Source organism: Hypomesus transpacificus, chromosome 3, assembly GCF_021917145.1.
Source record: "Hypomesus transpacificus isolate Combined female chromosome 3, fHypTra1, whole genome shotgun sequence".
NCBI classification, from domain to species: domain Eukaryota; kingdom Metazoa; phylum Chordata; class Actinopteri; order Osmeriformes; family Osmeridae; genus Hypomesus; species Hypomesus transpacificus.
The window spans coordinates 3,839,237-3,865,465 of NC_061062.1; the positions used below are offsets into that span (position 1 = coordinate 3,839,237).

Sequence of the window (26,229 nt, forward strand, 5' to 3'; positions counted from 1 at the left end):
TCCTTGTTCCATTTTCCTGACCCGGACGTAGAATCACCATCCACTTCCGTGGTCGTTGACTTGCGTGTTTTCTTTTTCTGTGCAGCTCCCTTTATAATTGTGAACTTTTATACAAATTAACGGCTTTCTAATTCGCCATGTCCCGGGGATCGAGTGCAGGTTTTGACAGACACATCACCATCTTTTCTCCTGAGGGAAGACTTTATCAAGTTGGTTAGTATTGGGCGATTTGTGAAAGACTCTTAACTTGCTCAGTCATCACCGGTTGCCGCTGGCTAACTAGCAATTACAGTAGGCTAGCTAGAGCTAACGTTAACCAATTCAAACTGTTTCACGGCTAGCTAGCTGTAGTTAAATTCTGCTAAATTAACCTTAGTAATTAGACAGGAACAATTCTTTAGACTTAAATCCAAAAAATGTCGGTATGAGAAAAAAACGGGGACAATTAACGTTATCACGCTAACAGTAGCTAAGCTAGCTAGCAAAGCATACATAGGCGTTAGCCTAGCAATCGTGGATAGGCAAGTCATTGCGGTGGTACTCATTCTTTATCCCTCTTAATTTACGAGATATCATACATTTGATTCGTCTGATTCAGTTAGAAAAATATTATCCACACAGGTGTATTTTTTCGTATACTCAAAAAATATCACGGAACATTTAGAAAGTCTTTACCTGTGCGATGTTTTTGTTTACCTGTAGTGGCTCCCAGGTTTTCTTATCACTTCTGTATTTGTCTCTTCCAGAATATGCATTTAAGGCGATCAACCAGGGAGGTCTAACCTCAGTAGCAATACGGGGAAAGGACTGTGCCGTAGTCGTCACGCAGAAGAAAGTCCCCGTGAGTAGTCTATTAACTCTCAACTATACTTTTCAGCATCTCGGTTATGTAATGGATGGATAAAATATGAATTATTTTCCCATGTGTCAATCACCCCCAGGACAAGCTTCTAGATGCTTCCACTGTCACCCACCTGTTCAGAATCACAGAAAACATTGGCTGTGTCATGTCTGGGATGACTGGTGAGAAACAAGCATCCTCATAGTTTCATCAGAATCCTTTGTTGGTGGACGAACAAATTAAATAATAATCATTTTTGTTTTCTGTATGTGCGTAGCTGACAGTAAGTCCCAGGTTCAGAGAGCACGGTATGAAGCAGCCAACTGGCAGTACAAGTACGGTTATGAGATCCCTGTGGACATGTTGTGTAAGAGGATCGCTGATATCTCCCAGGTCTACACACAGAATGCTGAGATGAGACCTCTTGGTTGCTGTGAGTAGAAAACAGCATCTCTTTATGTCAGGCTGTCTGTCTCCTTTCAATCTGGATCTATCTTCCCTTTTTCTCTGTCCTTCCTTTTGTCTTTCCTGCATCAACTCTCATCATCTCATCACTCTCATCATATCATCTCATTTTGTATTGTGGTCATTTCAGGCATGGTAGACATTGTTTAATTGTGTCTTGTGAGTCCCAGGTAGGAGATGACAAAAAATGTAATCTTCCTATTGTGTCTGTGTTCCAGGTATGATAGTGATCGGTGTGGATGAGGAAAATGGTCCTCAGGTCTATAAGTGTGATCCAGCAGGCTACTACTGTGGCTTCAAGGCCACGGCCGCAGGCGTCAAACAGACCGAGGCCACCAGCTTCCTGGAGAAGAAGGTCAAGAAGAAGCTGGATTGGACTTTTGATCAAACCATTGAGGTGAGAGGGGTTTTTAAGGAGATGCAAACCATCGAGGTGAGATGGATCTCATGGAGATCTTTTTACTAATATGTTCCTCCTTTCTCCACTTCCTTCACATCCCGTCGTTCTCTCCTCCTTCCCCAGACTGCAATCACGTGTCTGTCCACTGTCCTGTCCATTGACTTCAAGCCCTCTGAGCTGGAGATTGGTGTCATCACCACTGAGGATCCTAAGTTCAGGCAAGTGAAGGTTGATTAACACGCAGAGATTACTGCTGTAACAGATACTCACCCTCAAGATTTGAAGTCCAAAGTCATACAAAGCCTATGGCCAAGTGTGAAGCGTATATCGTCAGGTTAAAACTGTGGACCCATTGTAGCAGTTAAGTACTCAGCGGTTTTGTGACTTGTTCAGAGAGTTAAGTGTAATAGCTGGATTTGAGATGAATGGCTTCTTCCAGAGCAGACGCATGAATAGACTTGTTGCCCTCGTTTCATGGCTGGCTTTGATGTGGTGGCAGAAAGGGTTTCAAATCTTAACTTGGTGTTCTCATTGGTCTTCTCCCCTTCAGGATTCTGTCTGAGACTGAGATTGATGTCCACCTGGTGTCACTGTCCGAGCGGGACTGAGGTGCTACTGGCCATGTTGGCGTGCCAGACCATAGCAAACGATCCCAGAGAGCACTATCCCAGATACGCGTCATGAGAGGGCTCGACTCAGTCACCTGTTTTTGCTGTATATTAACGCTGTTCAATTAAAGAGAATGTTTTTGAGAAACTCAAATTTCGGAAGGTTGCTTTTTGTCTTGTTCAAAACATGTTGAACTTGCTTGTTTGTTGGTTTATTCATGGTTTAAAATAAATCTTTTGAGGAAATAAGTAATAAGTCTGAAAAGGATATTCCCTGTCATTCATATCAGTTCCAACTAGGGCTGGGTGATGTATCGAATTAGCGATAATATCGCAATCATTTTACTTTTTTTTGCTGGTCCTTGTGTTGCTTGTGTTTTAAGACCATCTGACTCCTCTGTGACACACACACAGACGCCGTGTCTTTTAACTAACTGAAAATTGCACACGACAGGCACTCTTTATCCTGTCACATAAGGACCTCTGCATGATTGTTCGACGTGACGTCCATTTGTCAACTTGCAAGTACCATGTTATGGCAACTGCTTAAATTTGCACTACACATTTAGAAACAATATCTGTTATATCTAAATTGTTTTCGTTGTTTTCTAATGGGGGCAAAATAAAAAATAAATTTATAATTTTAATGCAAACATATCGAGATATATATATATCGTAAATTTCTTGACAATATCGAGATATACATATTTTTTATATATCGCCCAGCCCTAGTTCCAACCCATTAGTCTGAATCGCCTTGACCGTGATGCGAGCACATCAAAGCTTGATATTGATAGAAACTGAATGTTAGGTACCAGCCTGTCCATAAACATACAGTGCCCTCCAAAAGTATTGGAACAGTGAGGCGAATTCCTTTATTTTTGCTGTAGACTGAAAACATTTGGGCTTGACATCAAATAATGAACGTGAGACCAGAGATCAACGATTCAGCTTTTATTTCCAGGTATTTACATCAGGATCTGATGCACAACTAAGAAAATATCACATTTTGTTTGAATCCACCCATTTGTCATGTGAGCAAAAGTATTGGAACAGATATACTTCAAACATATTTAAGTGAATAAGACTTAATATTTAGTTGCAAATCCTTTGCTTTCAATAACTGCAGCAAGTCTGTGACCCATTGACGTCACCAAACTTTTGCATTCTTCCTTTTTGATGCTTTCCCAGGCTTTCACTGTAGCCTCTTTCAGTTGTTGTTTGTTTTGTGGGGTTCCTCCCTTCAGTCTCCTCTTAAGCAGGTAAAATGCATGCTCTATAGGGTTTAAGTCTGGAGATTGACTTGGCCAGTCTAATACCTTCCATTTCTTGCCCCTGATGAACTCCTTTGTTGTTTTGGCAGTGTGTTTTGGGTCGTTATCTTGCTGCATGATGAAGGCTCTGCCAATCAGTTTGGTTGCATCTTTCCTTAAATTGGCAGACAAAATGTTTCTGTAGACTTCCGAGTTCATTTTGCTGCTGCCATCATGTGTTACATCCTCAATGAAGATTAATGAGCCCGTCCTAGAAGAAGCCATGCAAGCCCAAGCCATGACATTACCTCCACCGTGTTTCACAGATGAGCTTGTGTGTTTGGGATCATGAGCAGTTCCTTTCTTTCTCCAAACTTTAGCCTTTCCATCACTTTGGTAAAAGTTAATCTTTGTCTCATCAGTCCATAAAACTTTGTCCCAGAATTTTTGAGGTTCATCTCTGTACTTTTTGGCAAATTCCAGCCTGGCCTTCCTATTCTTCTTGCTAATGAGTGGTTTGCATCTTCTGGTGTAGCCCTTGTACTTTTGTTCATGAAGTCTTCTGCGAACAGTAGATAGTGATACCTTCACTCCTGCCATCTGGAGGTTGTTGCTGATCTCACTAACAGTTGTTTTAGGGTCTTTCTTTACAGCTCTCACAATGTTTCTGTCATCAACTGCTGATGTTTTCCTTGGTCTACCTGTTCGACGTCTGTTACTTAGTACACCAGTAGTTTTCTTCTTCTTCAGGACATTCCAAATGGTTGTACTGGCTATGGCCAATGTTTCTGCAATGGCTCTGATTGATTTTCCATCTTCTCTAAGACTCACAATTGCTTGTTTTTCACCCAAAGACAGCGCTCCGGTTTTCATGTTGTTTTCACCTCTGAATACAGTCTGCATAGACAAAACCTATCTTACCCAATCTGAACCTGAGTGTAGACATTCAGTGGTATTTATTGATTGAATAATGTATGTAATAGGACACACCTGGGCAACAAAACACACCTGTCAGTCATATGTTCCAATACTTTTGCTCACGTGACAAATGGGTGGGTTTGAACAAAAAGGTGATATTTTCTAATTTGTGCATCAGATCCTGATGTAAATACCTGGAAATAAAAGCTGAAACGTTGATCTCTGGTTTCACATTCATCGTTTGATGTCAAGCCCAAATGTTTTCAGTCTACAGCAAAAATAAAGGAATTGGCCTCACTGTTCCAATACTTTTGGAGGGCACTGTACTATGCAGACAGCCTGCAGTAGATTAACTCTGGGGATTTTGATTACATACTGATCACACGCTGTCAGGACACAATCTCTCTCTGCTTTCCTTATCTCGGATTCTGCCTCTGATTCTGTCTGATTCTATCTCTCACTCTTCCTCAGGGCTCTCTATCTCTGCTTCTAATTCCCCTCTGATGTTTTCTCAGCACTAAGTGTACCAAACTAAGAATATTCTTGCTAGGAACTTGTTTTGTACGGGAACTTCCATGGATTCTGCTGGGACAGAAGCAAACCTCAGGAATCCACTTTTAGTTTTATTTTACATTGCTTAGGCGTTTTTGAAAGTTAAAAAGCTTGAGACATGACACATGAAATAGTATAAATAAATAAATAAATATTATATATAAGTATATAATAATACTATACTTAATTTAACAAGTGAAATTAAACAATCACCTAATTTTGAGTTGAACGTAACAGATGAAGGTTCTCCTGAAGGTAGGCCGGTTCCTGGGGCTGCTGGCTGAGGATGGGTGGGCTTGGTGTGCAATGACTTGACCTACTGTAGCATACCTGAAAACCCCCGAGCCACTGTACATAGATAAACTTATTGCATCAATAAAACCACAGTGACTCACTTGTTAGTTCCGAATTTGAATGTGCACACTATTTCACAATTGTTTTGATTGTAAACCCGGCATGCGTTTGTGTTTCACTATCAAATTACTTGATCAAAATCAAAATCCCCCAAGTTTCTTTTTCCTGCTATCAGGAATCTGGCCACGCCCCTCTGGGAACTTCCTGTTCGGTCAGCTGATGTTTCCCATCAGCACTTTGACAATGAACGGTTCTGCACTCTGTGTTCTTCCTAGAATAGGACACCACTTTCAGTTCCTCATAATTGTAACTAGTTAATTTTCTGGTGGTTTAAGTGTCAGAAAGGGGTATTGGACAGACAAAAATAATAAAGGATTGTGTTAATAAAGACCTATGTTTTAGGAACTACATCCTGGATCTGACATATGCTGTGTGCAGCATTTTTTATTTGGAGATTATCTTTTGAGAGAGAATTGAGATCACTCCTTCATATCATACTCTTGTCTAGCTCAGGGATTAATGGAGACTGAAAAAGAACCGGATGTTAAATATATCTGTTTTAATTTACTTGAGTGTGTGTGACTCGTCTCCTTCACAAGTCAAAGGACATTTACAACGTCTTTACAAATGTACACTTTTCTTTATAAAAAAATAAATCTTTACATATACATTTACAATATGATACATGAGGGTGTCCCCAAAACACAAGGATGATGTACACTCTGGTTTCTCTCACAGAACCATACGACCATGTTATAGCACATCCACTGATTTATTGACACGTTGACACGAAAAGTCTCATTGGTTCACACAGCTTTCCATCACTCATAGTCTGTCCGAGGTCATGCCATCTGTCCGTTCTGTGCCATCTGTCCACGCTGCGCATCAGCACTGACTGAACATGCCCGCCGTACATTGCCAGCAACTGGCCCCAGGATGTGACATCATCTTCATGCTGTGGTTTGCTGGAGCTTCCAGGGCCTACTTCCTACTTACTGCTAATGACCGTTCCACTGGATGTCATCATACTCCACCTGCATGAGGAGAAAGGTGTAAATTAGAGTCTTACAATACTTATTATACAATACCTACGTCTACGTACACCTTTTACAAGTTCTTAGTCTACAAAGACTGTCCTCACAGACACACACCTCATCCTCTTCCGACTGGCCATCCTCTTCCTCCTCGCTGTCTTCTGATTCGCTGTCGGGCAGCTCCCTCAGCTCAGGATTGGTTAGCCCGAGCAGCTCCTGTCTGATGGTGTCGTTATGGCGACCGTAGGTGAGGTGGTAGGGGCTGTGTCCTCCGTAGGTGAGACTGTTGGGATTGGCTCCCTTGCGGAGCAGCAGTCGAACCAGGTCCAGATCCTGTAGGTCTACAGCCAGGTGCAAGGAGCTACGACCATTACACTGCTCCTAGAGGCCCGGAGGGGAAATGTAGGGTTAGGCCACTTTAGTTCTGTAGAAGCCACCAAAGAGGGGAAGTTTGTGGATGTGTGTTAACACAGATATAACCACGGTAACATACATGTTACATGCAATACCTGAGCATTGATATCAGCCCCCAGAGCAACCAAGTTCTCCACCAGCGACAGGAAGCCATGCAGGGAGACCAAGTGTAGACAGTTCTGACCTGGAACAAAGCAGAACGACACACCTCAATTAGACAACAGGACTAACCAGCCCAGGCTGGTCTAGACTAGTACAAGTAGCCCACAGATGGCTCTCAGCAACCTAGTCCTTAAGACAGAGTCAGGAGATTGATTGAATCTAGAAAGAATCTTAACACTCCACTTTAGATGGATTGAGAAAAAAATCGATCCGTTTCTTACCACTGTAGTTATTTGTAGCCATAATGTGCGCTAGCTGGTTGGCGCCAGGGTTGGAACCAGAGCCCGGGCGTGTCTGTGTGAGCAGGCTGAAACAGGCCAACGAGCCCCTGCGGCAGGCAACGTGGAGAGGGGAGTTACCCCCCATGTCCACCATGGAGGGGTCTGCCCCCGCCCCCAGAAGACAGTCAACCAGCTCAGGCTGCTCTGTGACTACCGCCAGGTGGAGGGCTGTCTGGAGGAGGGGGAAACAGGGAGGGGGGTTTAGTTCTCTTCATGTGATACCTCCATCTTGATTTTTTTTACATTAACCATATTTCTCATTCTATTTCTCTTTCCATCCTCTGTCTCACACTTCTCTCTCTCTCCTTCTCTCTGCAAATGCTTTCTTTCTTGAAGTGCACAAAGTCAAGTTCTTAAAGATATATGTAGCACAGATGCATTTGTGTACCTGTCTCTGGTAGTTTTGTTGGTTAAGGAAGGGTTCATTACGGGACAACTGGATCATCTTCTTCGCACAGTCCTTGGCTTCATGGATAATGGCCAGGTGTAGAAGTCTGGAGGGAAGAGAGAGGATATGTTTCGTTATTGGACAGAAAGAACAACTTTCGCTGCACATTCCAAGCACTTCATGTACATTTTTTTCCTAGTGGTGGTTGGACGCAATGGCGCGCTAGGCGAGTCGGTCGGATTCCTGGCAGCGCGCCCGGGACTTTCCCAGCTGAGCTCGTGCGCCGCCTACTTTGACCCTGAGCCATAGTACATTCCGTTCTGATAATAGTCTTTTGTTTACGCAAAATGCACCGCGACCACAGCTTTCCAACTATCCTGCAGTGCATTGCATTAACTTGATTCGTAAGCCGAATGCATAATAACAAATATCACAATCAAATTTAAGTCTGATTGCAGTTCGAAAACTTGGTAAAAATATAGGCCAACTTTTAGTTTTTAGTTAATTTAATATAATTTATACTCGATTCTATAATAATTTCTGCTCCACTTACGTATCTCCGTCTTCTGAAACTTGCATCTTCCAAAAATCCTGACTGCCATCGTGCCTCTCAGGTCTCTGCTTCTGCGGAGCACAGTCCACCCGAAGCCTCTCGAGCTCCCCTGCCACCTCTTGATATTCCTCTTCTTTCAGTGAGTCCAGGCCGCTATCCAACCGTTCCTCTGTACTGGGTTGCACTTTCCCCTCTTTACAATCGCTACCGTCGCCTTTATAATCCATATTGTTTCGGATACTTGTTCGATAGAGGTTTTTGTCCATTGTTGACACTATGTCGAGTTAGTTGGGTTGTAAGGTTGAGTGTTCCGCAGACTGTAGGTTATAATGTGATGGGAGGAGCCTGGAGCCAACGGAACTAGGTGGGGGATTTCCGAAGGACAACTATGGCCGGCTGACTCCAGCCTCAGGGGGGTTTCTGTAGTGCTCTGACAGTCGCAGAAAGCCTATACAGCCGTTCTAGTGGATATATGTCTATGTAGACAGGAATACTCCCACTATTATTAGGAGGCATTCAGATACTGCACACTACCTATAGCTGGTATAGGAATTCCCTGAAAACCTTACAGTCACTTGCCAAGTAAATAATGTATTGAGATAATAGCCACTATTAGTTCCCTGTATGTGAATGTGTTTCTTTTAGAGATACTCAGATACTCAAAAGTCACTTAGCTGGACCAACCATACATTTGACAGGAAATAACAAGAGTATTGCTGAACTCACATTCTTCACGGAACAAAACACTTGAGAAGTTCTTTGAACGACAGTTTGAGGAAAACTCCATTGTGATGTATCTTACTGTCAGTAAGTTTGGAGCACACAAGGAAATGTAGGGGAATGTTCTCTATCTGCAGATTGTACAACAGGGAAGGCCAGAAAGCTCAGCCAAAACATTGAGGTTAAATGGGTAGGAGCAAACCTTTCTAGATTAATTTGTCTCTATGCTGGTGCCAACTGTGAGAATGTGCTGATATAGGACCCCAACTGACGCTTTGAAACGAACATTTGATACGTTGAAATTCTAATTTTTAGTTTGTTAATCAGTTCAAGAGAGCATGAAGTGGGGTTATATTACATTTTTTACGTGAATGCTTTAGGCTATAATGAAGCTGCATGCAGAACGAACACCTGATAAATTACCCACAGTGGTGCAAACTAGGCATCTCCATAATGAATCAGAGCAGGGGCACTTTGTTTGTGTCTAGGTTCTAGGAATGTTCTTTTGCTTCTCATGAGGAGTCACATGACTGAGTGAACAGACAATTTAGGAAATTCCCAGCCAGCACTGTGTTGCAGGAGGAACAACAACACTAGTGCAACTAACAACTAGTTGTGTCAAGTATATGTGTGTTTGTGTTTGTTTGTGTATGCGTGTGGTAACAACCAAAAGGGAAGGAGGAGCAGCTAGATTACACATGAACTCTTCGAGTTACACACTCACACACACACACACACACACACACACACACACACACACACACACACTCACAGTGTACTGCATGCACGTGCACTCACACCCTTTAAGGTCTGTGCTGGACGGTGTTTTAAATGGAGTTTTGGGGGGAACTCTGGCGGTGTAAGGTAGAGGTTGACGGGAGGATGGAGGTTGTGACTGGGAATCCCTCAGACTCCCTCAGTGCTGAAGGTCCTGAGGCAGACGTTGGAGACACATGTTCATGGGCAACAAACAAGACTGGACATGTACAGTAGTGGCGATGGTGAATCACTGTGAATCATGACTTTGGTGTTTGCTGTAAAGTACACAAGTGACTCACGCAAAGAACTGTAAGCCACATTGAATCACTCTGTTCACTACTGGTGCAAATAAATAACCTTGCAACCTTCTGTGGGAGGCACTGTTTTATGTGCCTTAATCTCAGCAGTGACAGAACAGGGGTCAAATCAAATCAAAATGTATTTGTATAGTCCTTTTTACACGCAAGCATGTCATAGAGGGATTCACATACGCCCATAGAACTGCCCCTAAACCAACTTAAACCTTCAAGGAAGAAAAGGAAAAACTCCCAGAAAAACTCACTGCAGGAGGAAAAATTGTAGAAACCTTGGGAGGTGCAATTCAGTGAGGGATCCCCTCCTCCAGAGACGGTTGGTGAAAGAGAGGAGCAGAACACAGGCTAAACATAGTCATACAGCAGGAAAGTGTCAATGGGTTTTGAAACACCAAAATCCATTGTTCAACTTGGTAGATGAGGGAAGGAGCTGGATGTCAATGATCGTAACAGCACTTGAGTCCAGTACAGAGTTCTGGGGCTGGACCACGGGGTGAAAAACAGATCATGCTGCCCACAAAGATATTGTTATAATGTCCATGGGAAAGGATGCAGGTACAGTGCACCAGGTGAGGAGGTGGCAATGCAAGGACACCGTGTGACAAGGTGACTCAGCAGTTTGAGTTGGGATCCTTCTGGACTTCCCACAACTTTAGCGACTCACCTTTACAACCACAAGACTTGACACGTGAGGAAAGCAGAAGGAAGATAAGAGTTAAGGGGAGGGGTGCTGCTTGTAAGGAAACGGAAAGAGACAGGGGGTGAAGTGAAGTGGAGGAAACGTGAGGTATTTTTCTCTTTCAGATCTGTCAACAGAGAACAGAGAAGTCAGGTTAAGGTGGAATATGAGTCACAGGTAGGAAACACAGACACCATTCTCTCTGGCTGAACAAAACATCAGCTGGCCTCACTTCTGACCAGTTAATATAATAGCTCTCACTTATTAAGACGATATAGTAGATTGGTCTTGCATAAACTAATGCTTTCAAGTTGTGATGTGATTCGTCATGAATATTCATTTTGGGGCTCCTGAAATGCTCGAAGTGACACATCAATACGGCCATTAATATATGACGGGATTTAGACAAATAATAAAATACAACACTTTGGCAAAGATCAATGGGATTTAAGACCATGGATCGATGAGTTTACCACAGTTGTTCCCATGGAGGTTAGCAAAACAAAAATGCTGGTTTATTTTTGCACTACACCACCAGAAGATGGCGACAGAGCACAATCAATATTCTGATGTCACAAAACACCACTGACAATGTTGTAGTTTATCTGTTCATTTATGGATTGACATTAGCCAACAGACAGACAACCTGATACATAATAATGTTGAAGCTACATAGGCCTACGTTAGTACACACAGCCTATAGTGCCCCCCTCCCTCCCTCCCACAAACACACACACACACACAGAAACACCCACCACACCGAGACTCCAAGAAAACGTTATAAGTTATAAACGGTCCGGAGTAGCGCTGCATAAAAACAATTAAACGTTAATGACGGAGCAAGCTGTCGAGCAGGAGCTGCCAGCTATATCTGGCTGCGGGCTCGTGCTGCAGGAGCTGTCCACCTCCCGCGGTGCTGAAGCGCTTCGTGCTAAGCAGAGAGCCATCCGTTGAATCCAACACCAATACTTAATCATCATATAATGCATAATCACCCGCGCTCCCAGGCAGCGATGAAGACAACAAGCCAAGGCATTTGAAAACAGCCTAATTACTAGCCTAGGCCTAAGTAAGCGATTACTGTGAATTCCAACGTCTGAGTTGTTTGGGTTTGCGACCACATGGCGCGGGCAGAGGTCCAGACGTAATACTTTAAGACTGTTGGAACACAAGAGATCAATAACTTCATCTTCAGCAGTCTATACACAAGCCATATCTCCCCAGGCTACAAACAACCTTCAACCTTCTTTACCCAGCTGCAATTACATGTTTCAGAACCATCTTTCGAGGCTTTCAAGAAAATATGCCGTTGACATTTATCGAAAGTACTAAACAAATTAAACACGTAGGCCTATGTCAAATTTGCCGTTTTCATCGAAGTGTGAGACGCGAATCCATTAGACTTCTGCTTGTTTTTCACTCTAGATAAATGACAGTGATTGCTTATCAATTTGCCATTCCCTATTGAAAGGACAGCCCGTATTCCCAAGGTGGCCCTTGTCATGCCATCAGCCTGAGAGCGGGGGCCAGTTCTCACGCTCATCCTCCTTGATTAGTTTCCAGCGACGCCCCCAAACCATGGACCAACTGGGAAGAGCATATTGCGAGGCGCCAAGGCCGCTCGTTACGCTCCCCCAGGGATAAAGAGTGATTCTCCTCTCCGATTCCTTATCGGCGTTCCCAGCTTCGCCGAGGTGGATCGCTGTGAATGCCGTGCTTCAGCTGGCGGGTTATCGGCCAGTTGGGCCGCCACCAGCTCTGAGCCCTGAGCGTCGCTGCCCCTCTGTTGGGAGATAGCGGTGCCTCACACCAGGGAAAGTGGACACGGAGATATTCCCATCGTTACTGCAACAAAGAAGGAGCCATTTATTATCATCTAACATACAATGTAACGAGGAAACCTTTAGCATACGAATGACCTTAACTGATAAGACGTTGTCAGTGTTTTTGAGACTAACACTAAAAATTTATTGTTAGACATAGGCCTACAAATTGTGGCCTTTTGTTACATAGGGACCATAACTTTATAAAAAACGAATAATAATTTTGATCACATCTATAATTACTGCCCTACATGTAAATAATTTACACATAGGCTACTCAGATGGTAGAATTCTGATTGACAAAAACACACATAGCCTATGATCTCGTATTACAACTTGCATTATTATAAAGGCGTATAGGTAAAACACACTGCATGTTTCCCTCTCAGTTAAAAGGGTAACGTAAATATGTACAATAGATAATTGCACTAATCTACATTAAATTAATGTGAACATACTTATACAATTTATACTTTTATAAATTGAATTAATTTAGAAAATGTTTCACTGATAAATTGCCTGTGTCCTTGGCTCTCAATTAAAGTCTGAAAGGCAGACAGCCCAGCTGGTGAAGCTGCCTTTCAAAGTAAACAGCTTAATCGTTCTGTTAGCATTCGGGTAAAACACTGCGTGAGTAGAACGAGGAAGCAGGTAAAGTGCATTAAATCAACAGATTAACGCCGAAGGCCCTTTATTAATGCAAATGCACGTGGATGGAACGGAGAGGCAGAAAAATCACGGGATTTCTTTGGATTTCTACAGAGATGGGAAGTAGAGTAGCCAAATTAAGTAGATTTGTTTGGTATCAGCAGCCTACTTTACTTCACTATTTATTTTCACTATTTTTTTCACACAAATATCTGTACTTCCTACTTCTTACATTTTCAATCCAGCCTTGTTACTTTAGTTTTAATCTGTATGTAAATTCGTTACTTCCCATCTCTGTTACACTGTTATTACACTGTTATGTTATTACATTGTTCTTACATTGTTATTATGTTATTACACCATTACTGCACTGTTGTTACACTGTTGTTACACTGTTATTACACATACAGTGTTGCAGAGATGGGAATATTCTGGTTTCAGTACTTTTCTTTACTATGTTCTAGTCTCCAGCGTGACTACGGTTGCTAACTGTTCCGTATTAGTCCCTTATTTTGTGCTTAATTGATTTGTCCTATATCTGACCTCTCATGTCCCTTTTATTGACTGCTACGCTGATTTAAGCACTGACTGATACAACAGCAACAGCAGCAGTGCTGACCAGGACACTTGAGAATGATCACCGACACCTGTGATCATCCAATCACAGCTCACTCTCATGCGCATCAGTCTACTTAAAGTAAATGCATATTCGCCAATTAGCTATGACAAATGGATTAAAACAATACACTGTTTATTCAAACCACAGCCCAAATCATGCCACTAAAACAGGTTAGTAATTATCACTTTTTCAGAGCTCATACTTCTTTAACTTGAGTGAAAAAGTGTAGTCAGGACTTTTACCAGTCTTTTTAAATATGACTATCTGTACTTCTACTTAAGTGAAGGATGTGTGTACTTTTGCCATCTCTGGTTTTATAATTAAGAATTCCTCAAATTTAGCCTAAGACCAATACGTGACTTATAGGTGATCATAGATTAAACTCTCACCAATAAAGATACCAATAAAGAATAAAGATTTTTTATATAATTACGGATTATAGATACATTATCAGATTTAATCTTCATTTAGTCTACCTCTGAAAACCAAATAGGCCTTGCCATTCCCCCTAATTGAGGCTATTACTAAAATCGACTGTTGCTTATCAAAGAAGTGTAATCACACAGAAGGTGACATTTCACTTAAATAAAATTAAACTAAACATGTAGATTACAATGAGCTCATCAGGTACGTGCCCTTGATGGTGTTGGCATGCACTGGCGTAGGTTATCATTAGGATCTAACAGAAATATGTTGTAGATGTAGATTAGCCTAATGGTGCTTTAACGCACACTTGGGGAAATCATGCCATGATAAGATGTCAAGTGTCTGAAATGCATAATCCTTATTAGCTGTGACACTGTAACTGGATATTTAAGGCTTGCCCCACCTCCCTGTTGTCCGTGCTGATTGGACAGGGTTTGACACAAACTGACTTCACGAGAAAAAAAAAAACACAAGAGGCGACCCCAAAGATAAAAAACCAACCACGCGCACCCAAGTATCAGTGTCCTCTCAGCCCCCTGCTTCTCATCACCGGGGACTGTGCGCTTTCCGCCTACACTTCAAAGTGGACTTGAGGATCTGTCCGGCGTCAACATGCCCAGAGGATTCTTAGTTAAAAGGAGTAACAAACGTACCTCTTCGTCGTCCTACCGAGCACGCACAGTCAACGATGAGCAGCCCTGTGCGGATTTCCCTTTGCAAACATTGGAGGGGTCAACCAGTGTGCCGGTTGAGTTCCCGAACCTCCCGGTTCCTGTGGACGCCAGTGAGCCGTGGACCTGCGTCCCGGTTGAAGCGGACCAGGCGCAGCTACCTGAGGGTGCTGAACGAGTGGAGGTCAACATGGACTTTGGTAAATACGCCTTCACTGACCTGGAGCACGACAGCTCTCCGGGCCGGGCGGACCTCTCTTACAGCCCGATAAAACCAGTTGGCACAGAGTTGGAGAAATCATTCTTCGACCGGTGTCTGACCACAGCGACTGCAACAGAACCGTTCCCAATGCCCACCCCAGTGTCGTCTATTGAAAGACTACTGATGAACCATGCTTCGTTTGGACACGCCGATATGAAGTATGACCCTACATTGCACCTTTATCCTACTGTCCACCACACCATGAAACGCACATACGTAGAGCCGGAGCGCAAGGCCAAGTCGGTGGCTAAGAAGCCCAAGGTAATTCGGAAGCTCAGTTACGAGGACGAGGTCACTACCTCGCCGGTACTGGGTCTTAGGATCAAGAAGGAAAGTCCAGAGTTAAAACCACCGGGATCATCCTCCGGTAATAAGAAACCGTTAGGTGAATTCATCTGTCAGCTTTGTAAGGAGGAGTACCCGGACCCGTTCTCCCTCGCACAACACAAGTGCTCTAGAATCGTGCGCGTGGAGTATCGCTGTCCTGAATGTGACAAAGTTTTCAGCTGTCCTGCTAACCTGGCCTCCCATCGCAGGTGGCACAAGCCTCGCCCAACAAACAACGAAGAGGCAACGAAAAAGATGCAATTGGAGACACGAACCCACGATCGACAGTCGGTGGAGGGGAAGGAGAACGCGAGCGAGCTGAGGGTGAACAATCAGCACCAAAGCACAATGGAGAGCTCCCAGTGTAAGCGCGCGCTGGACAGCTCCCACAGTCAGGAACAGCTTCTGCGCGGGAGGTCACCGGATCCACCACCGTATGATCATCGCTATAGGACCATCCCGGAAAAATGTATCGACCTGCACAACAGGTCGACGGACAGCCCTAGCCTTCTGCTCTGTCCCGAGTCGCCTGAGATGACCGCGTCTCCGTTTCTAGAACCACCCGGAGCCGAGGAGATGTACGACTGCCGTTACTGTGGCAAAAAGTTCCGTAGACAGGCTTATCTCAGGAAACACCTTGCGGCACACGAGACAATCAAAGCTTCTCCGTACACTCAGTTAGAGAACGGACACATCACTTTCCCGTGTCACTTGTGCGGAGCGCACTTCCCCTCCGCTGAGATCCGAGACAAGCACAGACTCTGGCATGCAATGAGAGACGAGCTCCTTGTGGGGCCGACAGGGAAAAACGCGGGGCCCGGGGTTTTGGTAAGACCAGAGCTGACACAGGGGGACCAGCAGATCTACACTTGCAAGCACTGTCCGTCCACCTTCTACAGCTCACCCGGGCTCACTCGCCACATCAACAAGTCGCACCCAACCGAGACGCGGCAAGTGATGCTGCTACAAATGGCGGTTCGACCCGGTTGCTAGAGTACAATAATATGGTTGTCTTTTGTAATGTATTACATTGAAGTTGGTATTTTATGATTTGTGTAACAAGGTAAAAACGTCATCACATTAATTTGCAATTATTGAAGCTGAACACACTAACACTGCCTGCTGCAGCGAAGAGGGTACAATTAAACCTTGCTGAAATAGTCCAGAGTTATGTCATAAGTGTGTAATAAAAAGAGGGATTCTGAATATTCTGAACATTTATCTAATGTAGTTCCTATGGAAAGTGTGTTTGTTTGATGTGGCATTCCTATGTAAGCAAGGCTACCAAGACGTATTTTCATACAGAAAATCAAGCTTATTGTTAGTATATAAAATCTTTTTTTTTCTTTTGTGGTAAAAAATGTCTTCATAATGGTCTTACAGTTAAGCCCACTCTTGTTTTGTTTATGTTGTGAGCTGAACTATGAATTTATTCTATAACTGTCAATAAATGTTTAAAATGTAAAAAAGTTTAGTAGGCTATACGTGTATGACCCATCCGAATGACCACCATCCAACAACATTAATGACACATGCAGCACTGGGGGAGTTGTGGCAGGAATACTTTTATTGTCAAACTCCACTGCACATCCACTCCCAAGTCTGCAACAGCCTTTAAAAATGTATAGATACTACTAAGTTTGACAATAATACTAGAGTCAATTGCATGTCATCTCGTGTGTATGTGTGGGTGTGTGTATGTGTGAGAGTGCGCTTGTGTAGCTGTCATATCAACACATGCAGTTAGTACTGGTGTCATGCAGTATTTGGTCAGTAGTCACATAGCAGGACAGCAGGTGAACATGTGTTCTACTGTGGTATACACACACACACACACACGACTGTCTGGAGTGTTCTACTATGTGGTACACACACAAGACTGTCTGGAGTGCAGGTCTGAGTTTGAGAGTGCAACAAAATCACGTAAGGCTGCAGGACATGACCCCTCCTGTGTCCAGCTCTGGTTGAGCGTTTTGATCATCGTATTCCAACCTTGTCCTCTGATCATTGGAAAATAATAATTTAAGAAAGCATTCAAATTGGAAATGATCTCAAATTTTCAAACAAATACACAAAGATAATCATAACAACAACATGGTTACAACTCACACGATGGCAGCAGTTGTGTAAAAAGATGTTATAAACTGAACAGTCCCTTTCTCCCTGCAGGACCTACAACTGAAAGCAATTATCTTCAAAATAAAATAAAAATGATCCAACAACAACACATAGCACAGTCCTAACAGACCAGGACGAAGCATTGTTCAAAAGCATGAGATTTAAAAAAAAACGGTGTCTGTGTACTGGTGTGTGGGTGTGTGTGGATGTGGACAGCCTTGGCAACTGGACTGACCACTGCTGTCAGACACATGCTGGAGGACCCTACCATAGAAATACAGCTAATAGAACACAGTCCCATTGAGAACTTTTGTCTGGACAGGCCTCCTCTCTAGCTCTACGGCCCAACCTGCAGTCCTGACATTCTGCAGGAAAGCTCAGCTGCAGCACATCAGGCTGCAGACCAGAGAGACTGATGTTGAGGTGATGCTGACGCTAGGCACATACAGTACAGCTCGACCTCAACCACTATGAGTGATGAAGTGAAGCTGAACATCAGCCTGCATCTCTCCCACAGAGGCTAAGCAGGACCTAAGGGCTGTCACGTGTCCAACAGTTGGTCTCCATGAAGTTTGAGGTTAATATATGTCATCTTTTTGGCAGCTATTTTCAAATATATACATAGACCACATACAGTCCATACTCTATACACATTAAATATGTATATATTCTCACATATATATTCATCACAAGTGTGTCATAGATAGGGGTGAGTCAAATAAACACATCATATATGAACAAAACAAAATAATCAGTAACATTCTTTATCAGGTGAAAACCAATTTTACAATCTTGATTAAAAAAAAAAAGATAAACAAAACATAACCCCTAAATAAAAAGTAGTGAATATTATACTCAAGAGTGGACCAGCTTCACGTTCACCGTGAAATAAACAAACAACAACATCTGAAGTAACCGTAAGTGCTTTACTTAGACCAATCCATGACCAGCCTTTCATAGCTTAAAAAAAAAAACTTTGACCAATTAGCATCCACCTAACAACTAGGAAAATGAATCATCTCCATCCTCAAATCTGTGATTTCCGTCATGGCACATGACTCATCGGACAGAAAATCACACTATACATAAACTATTCATACACTATAGTACACTCTCTCACTGCCTATAATGTAACCTTAAAAGACGAACAAGTCTCTGTATTTTCTTTGTTATAGTTTGAAGGAGGCTGTTTTTGATGATCCAGGTAGTGACAGGAGTTCTTGTCTTTTTGAGTGTTATCTCGACAGGTAAGGCGGGTCCAGGAAGGTGTAACAGCAGAGACTGGTTGAGCCAGACAGGTGTAGCAGCCCAGGTAAATGCTGGGCGTGGCCCAAGGCATGGCAACACGCTAACGTCAGGTCATGTTGGCTGATCCAAAGGGGAAATCTGTTCTCATTGGCCAAGTTGGGGAGGAAGTCAGGTCTTATTGGCTGATTTGGAGGGAAACTCAGGTCTTATTGGCCGATCCAGAAGAGCGTCGTAGCTTCATTGACATGCGGCTCTTGCTAGTACGAGGGGACATTGGCGAGGCTGAGTCGGTCCCGTCGAGCAGCACTGCTGGACTTTCTCCCCACTGACTCTCTAGGCATGAGCCTGGGAACAAGAGAAGAAAGAGAAGGAGAGAGGGAGACAGAGAAAGGATATAAAAAAAGCATAGCCTGTCTATTTAAGACACACACAGACAGGCAGACAGACACAGGTAGGCAGGCAGACAGAGACAGACAGACTAACAAGTCACAGACAGACAGACAGACAGGCAGAATGGCAGAGAGACAGGCCCAGTTGAGCTCTAACACACCTGCTCATCCTACCTACCTGGATGTGCAGGTCAGACTCTAGGTCACCATTCTACCATGCCTAGCGTGTCTACGAGCTCTCTGAGGTCGGCTCTGTTGTAGAGGGCTGGGAGGGGTACTACATGCAACTAGACTACACTGCAGCATAGAAGTGGAGCCACTAACTACATGGTCACCAAACAAGCATCATCAGTCATAATGTTCCACTGTAGTCATTGATGTTATAAGGTTACATTGCAGTCATGCTGTCGTAAGTGTACACTGGAGGAATGTTATCAGAAGATTACACTGAAGTCATGATGACATCAGGACACACTGAAGTCATGATGTCATAAGGTTACACTGGAGTTATGTTGCAATAAGGGTACACTGGAGTCATGATGTCATAATGTTCCACTGGAGACATGCTGTCATAACATTGCACTGGATTCATGCTGTCATAACTATACTGGCATGACCTAACAGTATATACAGTATATACTGTTACTACACACACCTATATACCTCTATAACTGAAACTAATCAGAGGGAACTGGGGAGAGGCAGATGTAAGAAAAAGCTTCCTGGTTCTTCGTACCATTCACAGCTAGCATGAAACACCTTCCGTTTGAGCCCCTTGCCCTTGCCCTTGGTCTGTCCAAGGCTGTCTACAGGGACTTTGGGAACCAGAAGGTAAAGCAAACCATTGCTCTCTTGAGAGGGTGAGAAGGAGTCACAAAGAAGAGAGGAGAGAGAGGAGAGGAAAGATCAGGGAATAAGGATAGAAAACCACATGGAAGGAGAGAGAGGGAGATAGAGTATTGGAGAGCAAGCCAGGAGTTAGAACACCAGCAGAAAATATAAAGAAGACGTAGACAATAAGAGAAAAAAGGGGAAGAGATCAAAGATAAAAGGTATGAGCAGTGAGGAGCAGTGAGGAGGCTGAGAGGGAATCGATAGCACACACAGCACAAAGACAGCCAGAGCAGGACCTGAACACTGAGGCAACACACTCTCACACACACACACACACACACACACACACACACACACACACACACACACACACACACACACACACACACACACACACACACTCTACCTCAACCCCCCACCCCTGTGCCATAAGTGACTTATAAACCATTACGCTATTATTACTAACATTCATCTTTCAGTTCTAGACTCTAGAATGGAGGCGAGGAAACAAGAAGAAACTGCACTGAAATGTCAGTCCAAACTAACCATGTCTGCAGTGCATCCAGACAGTGTGTGGGTGTGTGTGTGTGTTTCGTGACCTGTCTTTGCACACAATTTTGCCAGAGAACAAGGGGAGAAATTAGGAGTTAGTGGTTATTGAACAAGAGGGTTAATAACAGTGGTCACCAAGACAACAGAGAAACAGAGACGACATTGAAGCCCGACTGGCCTGTTACAGACACATGCAAACTGGCATCCACGTTACACACTGTAAGAACCGGAGAATGGAGAGAAGAAGGGAAGGAGGCGGAGCGACCAATCAGAGGGAAGGTTGTACGGTTAGCCAATGAGAGAAGCATCAGGGTCAGCTGATCTCCAGGTGGTCTTACCTTTATATATACACAAGTGAAACATTAGGATCTACAAGGGAACAGAAAGGAGAGGGACAAAATAACAAAAAAACAAGAACATTTAATGGGGAAATCAAAAAAAAAAAAAAAAAAAAAAAAAAAAAAAGAGAAAAGAAACAAATAAGAGTGTTATGATCTTGGCTGTTAAAGGGAGGCAGAGTATGGCTGCTGTTAGCTGAGACAGAAACAGGGGTTTTCACTAGAGAAGGTCTGGCTTTGGGGCTGAAGAACGACCAACCACCTCATCACCACTGACTCTTCCACAATATGGCAGTACGAGCTGGGAAACGACTCCAGGTCTCCATCCCCCACCCCCACGAGGCTGGGTCGTGTTTCAGTCCCAAAGCAACAGGTTTGCATGTTCATAAAAAAGCTCAAACAACACAAGAGGGCACAGGTGTGTTCGTTATGGCAGGGTCACCATGACCTGATAGCAATTACACTGGTCAAAAACATCTGAAGTTTGGACAGCTCGGTCTAAAGTATACTCAACTTCCTAGTGAGAGATGACCATTGTGACCCCACCATAACCAGCTTGTGTCTGTGCCATGCATGGGGGCTGGATAGGCAGACAGGTCTGTACTGTTTGTCTTCACCTACACAGACAGGGTTCAAATGTAGCCTGTAGATCAGGTCTATAACTAGGTATGTAGCTAGACAGACAGGTCTATAACTAGGTATGTAGCTAGACAGACAAGTCTATAACTATGTATGTAGCTAGACAGGCAGGTCTATAACTATGTCTGTAGCTAGACAGACAGGTCTATAACTATGTATGTAGTTAGACAGGCAGGTCTATAACTAGGTATGTAGCTAGACAGACAGGTCTATAACTAGGTATGTAGCTAGACAGACAGGTCTATAACTATGTATGTAGCTACACAGACAGGTCTATAACTATGTATGTAGCTACACAGACAGGTCTATAACTATGTATGTAGCTACACAGACAGGCTGTGATGTGTCTGTAGCTAAACAGACAGGTCTATAACTATGTATGTAGCTACACAGACAGGCTGTGATGTGTCTGTAGCTAAACATCCACACTCTGATAGAAACAACACTGAGCGAGTCAGTGGGATCACAGATTATAGAGATAGAGTACACAATGTGTTACAAAGTATCAATCTGTCTCTATGTCTCTATTTTTGTCGGTTACCGGCTGAATCTACTAACCGCTCCTATAAAGTCATGATCTGCAGTTGAAACAGGAGCAGGATGCTCCAGCTCTGCTTACAAACACAGCGTCCAGAAAGAGTGCTGTTGTTGTTCCCGGGCCCCCAACCCAGCAAGATGGTCAGTTATGCAAAACTGTGGATTATGACTTTAACCTCTTCAGAGTTAGAGAGGTGGAGTGCTAGGAATGAGAGGATCTACGGACAGGATCTCTCTCATTTTACCATCCTCTCTTAGAACTACAGCTTCCGGTAAGCTGTTTCCCTATTGGTGAACTTACAGGTGAGGTCCCGCCTGATTGGGTGAGTCTGCAGATGGAAGATGAGAGGTCAACCGTGATTGGTCTAAGGCTGGGAGGGAGGCGTGGTTTACCTGCGTCGGAGGAGAGGTGGTGGCAAGGGGCAGGACTGAAGACTCGGGCAGCGTAATCCTCAAACGTGGTTGGCTCCAGGTGGTGCTGGACGATAGTCTCTAGATACCGCGCTCTCTCCTCGTAGCTGGGTTCAGAGGTCAAGGGAAAAACAACACTGCTAGCAGAGATAACGTTCTGACTGAACCACGGATTTGAACCAAATCCACTCCAACTGTCTGGCAGCGGCCCTGTTCCAACAGTAACCCCTACATACAGCATCTGTCTAACCTAAACCTCTACGCAGTTCATTTACCAAATTTCAGCCTCAGTTTAGCAGGGATTCAAACTAACAACTGTTTGGTTCCAGGCCTGCCTCTTCCTCTACCTTGATAACACGTCTTTAATGAACTCCATAACTCTCCATCAGAAAGTCTCTCTCCGTTCCTAATGGCAACCATCAGGGAGCATTACAGGCTCCTAGGTAAGGGCAGACATCCCATAATGTCACAACTGTATTATCCACCTATCACAGTGGAGGTAGAGGCTGACATGGGCCGGCGATGGCCTTTACTGTCCTGGTGATCCACTTTAGAGAAAATGATGGGATTGGGTAAATGGCCTGTATTGCATTAGGCTGCAGCGTATTATGGGTTTAGAATGATGAGATTCTGTTAATGGAGACGATTGGATTAACTAAGACGTAGAATATGAACTGACATGGAGAGGAGAGAGGATGGAGGATGGGGGGGGGGGGTGAGGTTCCTATAGTGGGTGAGACGTGGGGGAGGAGAGACGACCAGAGAGAAAAACTAAAAGGGGGAATGAAGGTGAAAGGTATCGAGAAGGACAGAAGAGGAGAAAGGTTGAAAGGGGTGAGAGAGAGACATAGAGAGAGAGAGAGGGAGAGAGACATAAAGAGAGGGAGAGAGAGAGAGAGAGAGAGAGAGAGAGAGAGAGAGAGAGAGAGAGAGAGAGGGAGAGAGACATAAAGAGAGGGGAGAGAGAGAGAGAGAGAGAGAGAGAGAGAGAGAGAGAGAGAGAGAGGGAGAGAGAGAGACATAAAGAGAGGGGGAGAGAGAGAGAGAGAGAGAGAGAGAGAGGGGGGGGGAGAGAGAGGGGGAGAGAAAGAGAGAAAGCGAGAGAGGGAGAGAGAGTATACGTGAGGAGGGCGGCAGAGGAAAAAGAAAATAAGTTGTTACAGAGAGAGTTGGGGCGTAGGGGAGAGGAGGGCAGACAGCTCAGGGGTGAGGATGGGAGGGTAGGGTGAGGAGGGCTGCAGAGAGAGCAGGGGAGGGTAGGGTGAGGAGGGGTGCAGAGAGAGCAGGGGAGGGTAGGGTGAGGAGGGGTGCAGAGAGAGCAGGGGAGGGCAGGGTGAGGAGGGGTGCAGAGAGAGCAGGGGAGGGTAGGGTGAGGAGGGGTGCAGAGAGAGCAGGGGAGGGCAGGGTGAGGAGGGGTGCAGAGAGAGCAGGGGAGGGTAGGGTAGGGAGGGCAGGGGCACAAGGCGGGCGCCGTGCTGTGGGTGAGAGAGGGGAGAGGTTATTTCAGGAGCATCACAGGAGGAGTGTGTGTGCGGGTGATGAGACACCTGGGGTGAACTGACAGAAGAACAACACTAACAGTGTTCTAGCAGTGTCTCTCACACACAGGGTGTGTGTGTGTGTGTGTGTTAGACACAGTATGCGAATGTGTGTGTGTGAAAGTGTGTGTTAGGAACTGCTCAGAGGGGGAACAAAACCTGCCGATTGCCTTTTCCTGTTTCCCATCACTTCACTTCCTGCTCTGTTGGGCTCAAGGCCTTAAGACGTGTACGTGTGTGTGTGTGTGTGTTTGAGACAGTGATTGAGTGAGAGACAGAGAAGGAGGGAGAGAGGGAGAAAGCAAGCGGAATAATATCTGTATGCATTGGGGGTTTTCATGAAGTGTGTGTGTGTGTGTGTGTGTGTGCGAGAGTTAGTAATGACTGGTATCCCTTCCCGGGGCTGTGATCGTCACACCTTCAGACGGGGGCACTTAGCACTCGACAGGAACAGGAAACGTGTCACACTGACATCAGGTCTGACAGACACACATGGCACTGAACAGGAATCACTCCTAACCCACCATGACACTCACCAGGTTCAGGTTGGGCCGTTCCTCTCTATACCTACATCTGGTTCTGTTTCCCACTTCCTGGCTACAAAGAGCTTTAGTAGACCTAGATTGTCATGACCTTGTTGTCTCCACTTACCAAACCCTGCTCTGGAACGAAAACCTCCCAGGTTCTACATAACAAACGCCATGCAGAAAAGGGCTTATGTGAGAATCTTAATTTAACATTAAGATGTCGATAAAGTTCAGGTTGAACCTGTTTCCTACTATGAACTAAACTCAGGGCTTGGACCCTACAAAAACAGTCTACACTATAGACCACAGCCCAGGGGCATATAAAGCCAGTCTACACTATAGACCACAGCCCAGGGCCATATAAAGGCAGTCTACACTATAGACCACAGCCCAGGGGCATATAAAGGCAGTCTACACTATAGACCACAGCCCAGGGCCATATAAAGGCAGTCTACACTATAGACCACAGCCCAGGGGCATATAAAGGCAGTCTACACTATAGACCACAGCCCAGGGCCATATAAAGGCAGTCTACACTATAGACCACAGCCCAGGGCCATATAAAGGCAGTCTACACTATAGACCACAGCCCAGGGGCATATAAAGGCAGTCTACACTATAGACCACAGCCCAGGGGCAGGGTACTTGACCTGAGTGTTGATAGCAGCAGCAGGGAAAGCCACACTGCTGGGATAGTTAATAGCATCCTTTTCTCCTCCACTACTTGTGTCCCTCTACTGCTCCCTCGCTCTGCGTGTGTCCCCCTCACCGACCGACGCCACACGCCACTAATGCCATCCTGTCGCCACGACAACTAATCCCCTCGCTCTTTGCGAACTAGTGGGAGAGAGAGAGGCGAGGATAAAAACTGCCCGTTGCCACGGCTCTGCCCTGCTGTAGACCTGCTGGAAGAGCTCTGCTGATGAACATTGTGGTTAACGGCTTCTCAAGAAGAAGAACGCGTCTGCAGAGAGACTGAGTGAGACGGAAACTGAAGAGACAGAATGTTGCGGAGGAGAGGAGGAAAGGAGGAGGACAGGAAAGCAAAAGAGGAGAGGAGAAGGAAAGGAAAGCAAAGGAAGAGAGGAGGGGAGGAGAATAGCCTCTTTTGTGTATTACCAGAAACTCATTTTCCCTGCTGATGAAAAGGCAGAGGGGAGAAGTGCTTGTGCCCTCCCTCCCCCCCTCCCCTCCCCTCCCCCATCTCTCTCTCTCTCCCCCTCCTGCCGTGTGCCTCATTGTCACCATGCTCCTCTCTCGCTCCTCTGTCGCTTCCTCGCAGGGCGCAGGCACATTGCCAGGCAGGAGACGAGGGAAGGAGAGCTTGTTAGCACATTAGATGTGAGGGGGCGCTCGGCTTGTCTCTGGGTTCGGCGCTGCGTGGAGCCAGAGAGGCCAGGAACACTCTCTGGTAGTGTGTTAAATTACCACGATGAGCTTGTTACTGCTTACAGGCCACAGATTGATCTCTCCTGCATTTTCTTTTCTTCATCCCCCCCACCGCACACACATATCCTATCTCCTTACTCTCTGTAGCCAGACCAGTTCACAGAGTGGCAGAGACGCAAAGAGAGAGACAGAGGATAGTAGCAGGTAGGTGATCTCCAAACCTCTACAGGGATACGTT

The 26,229-nt window shown here is 44.7% G+C and overlaps 4 protein-coding genes across 6 annotated transcripts in view; 2 read left to right on the forward strand and 2 right to left on the reverse strand.

Moving 5' to 3' along the window:
* Positions 1 to 19: 19 nt before the first annotated feature.
* psma6a (proteasome 20S subunit alpha 6a) lies at positions 20 to 2,468 on the forward strand. The gene is made up of 7 exons (XM_047014607.1): positions 20 to 213; positions 747 to 841; positions 942 to 1,023; positions 1,119 to 1,274; positions 1,525 to 1,703; positions 1,830 to 1,924; positions 2,257 to 2,468. Exons 1-7 carry the CDS (start codon positions 138 to 140, stop codon positions 2,312 to 2,314), a joined length of 741 nt encoding a protein of 246 aa, XP_046870563.1. The 5' UTR covers positions 20 to 137; the 3' UTR covers positions 2,315 to 2,468.
* Positions 2,469 to 5,928: 3,460 nt separating this feature from the next.
* Positions 5,929 to 8,553, reverse strand: nfkbiab (nuclear factor of kappa light polypeptide gene enhancer in B-cells inhibitor, alpha b). Its single transcript, XM_047014554.1, has 6 exons — positions 8,224 to 8,553; positions 7,671 to 7,776; positions 7,223 to 7,454; positions 6,935 to 7,023; positions 6,543 to 6,806; positions 5,929 to 6,425 (listed from the first exon to the last, which is right to left on the reverse strand). The coding sequence occupies exons 1-6, from the start codon at positions 8,487 to 8,489 to the stop codon at positions 6,390 to 6,392; spliced, it is 993 nt and encodes a 330-aa protein (XP_046870510.1). The 5' UTR covers positions 8,490 to 8,553; the 3' UTR covers positions 5,929 to 6,389.
* A 6,200-nt stretch (positions 8,554 to 14,753) lies between these two features.
* Positions 14,754 to 16,855, forward strand: LOC124462800 (insulinoma-associated protein 2). Its single transcript, XM_047014463.1, has one exon. It carries the CDS (start codon positions 14,824 to 14,826, stop codon positions 16,462 to 16,464), a length of 1,641 nt encoding a protein of 546 aa, XP_046870419.1. The 5' UTR covers positions 14,754 to 14,823; the 3' UTR covers positions 16,465 to 16,855.
* Positions 16,856 to 17,004: 149 nt separating this feature from the next.
* Positions 17,005 to 26,229, reverse strand: part of ralgapa1 (Ral GTPase activating protein catalytic subunit alpha 1) — a 47,245-nt gene continuing 38,020 nt past the window's right edge. For 2 of the 3 annotated variants that reach the window (XM_047014238.1, XM_047014230.1), the window contains exons 41-42: positions 22,520 to 22,644; positions 17,005 to 19,182 (exon numbers count right to left, since the gene is read on the reverse strand). In XM_047014238.1, the coding sequence (XP_046870194.1) occupies positions 19,037 to 19,182; positions 22,520 to 22,644 (271 nt within the window). In that variant the 3' untranslated portion in view covers positions 17,005 to 19,036. Of the gene's footprint in view, positions 19,183 to 20,950; positions 20,982 to 22,519; positions 22,645 to 26,229 lie in introns of all 3 variants that reach the window. The other variant, XM_047014246.1, reaches the window with a different exon arrangement.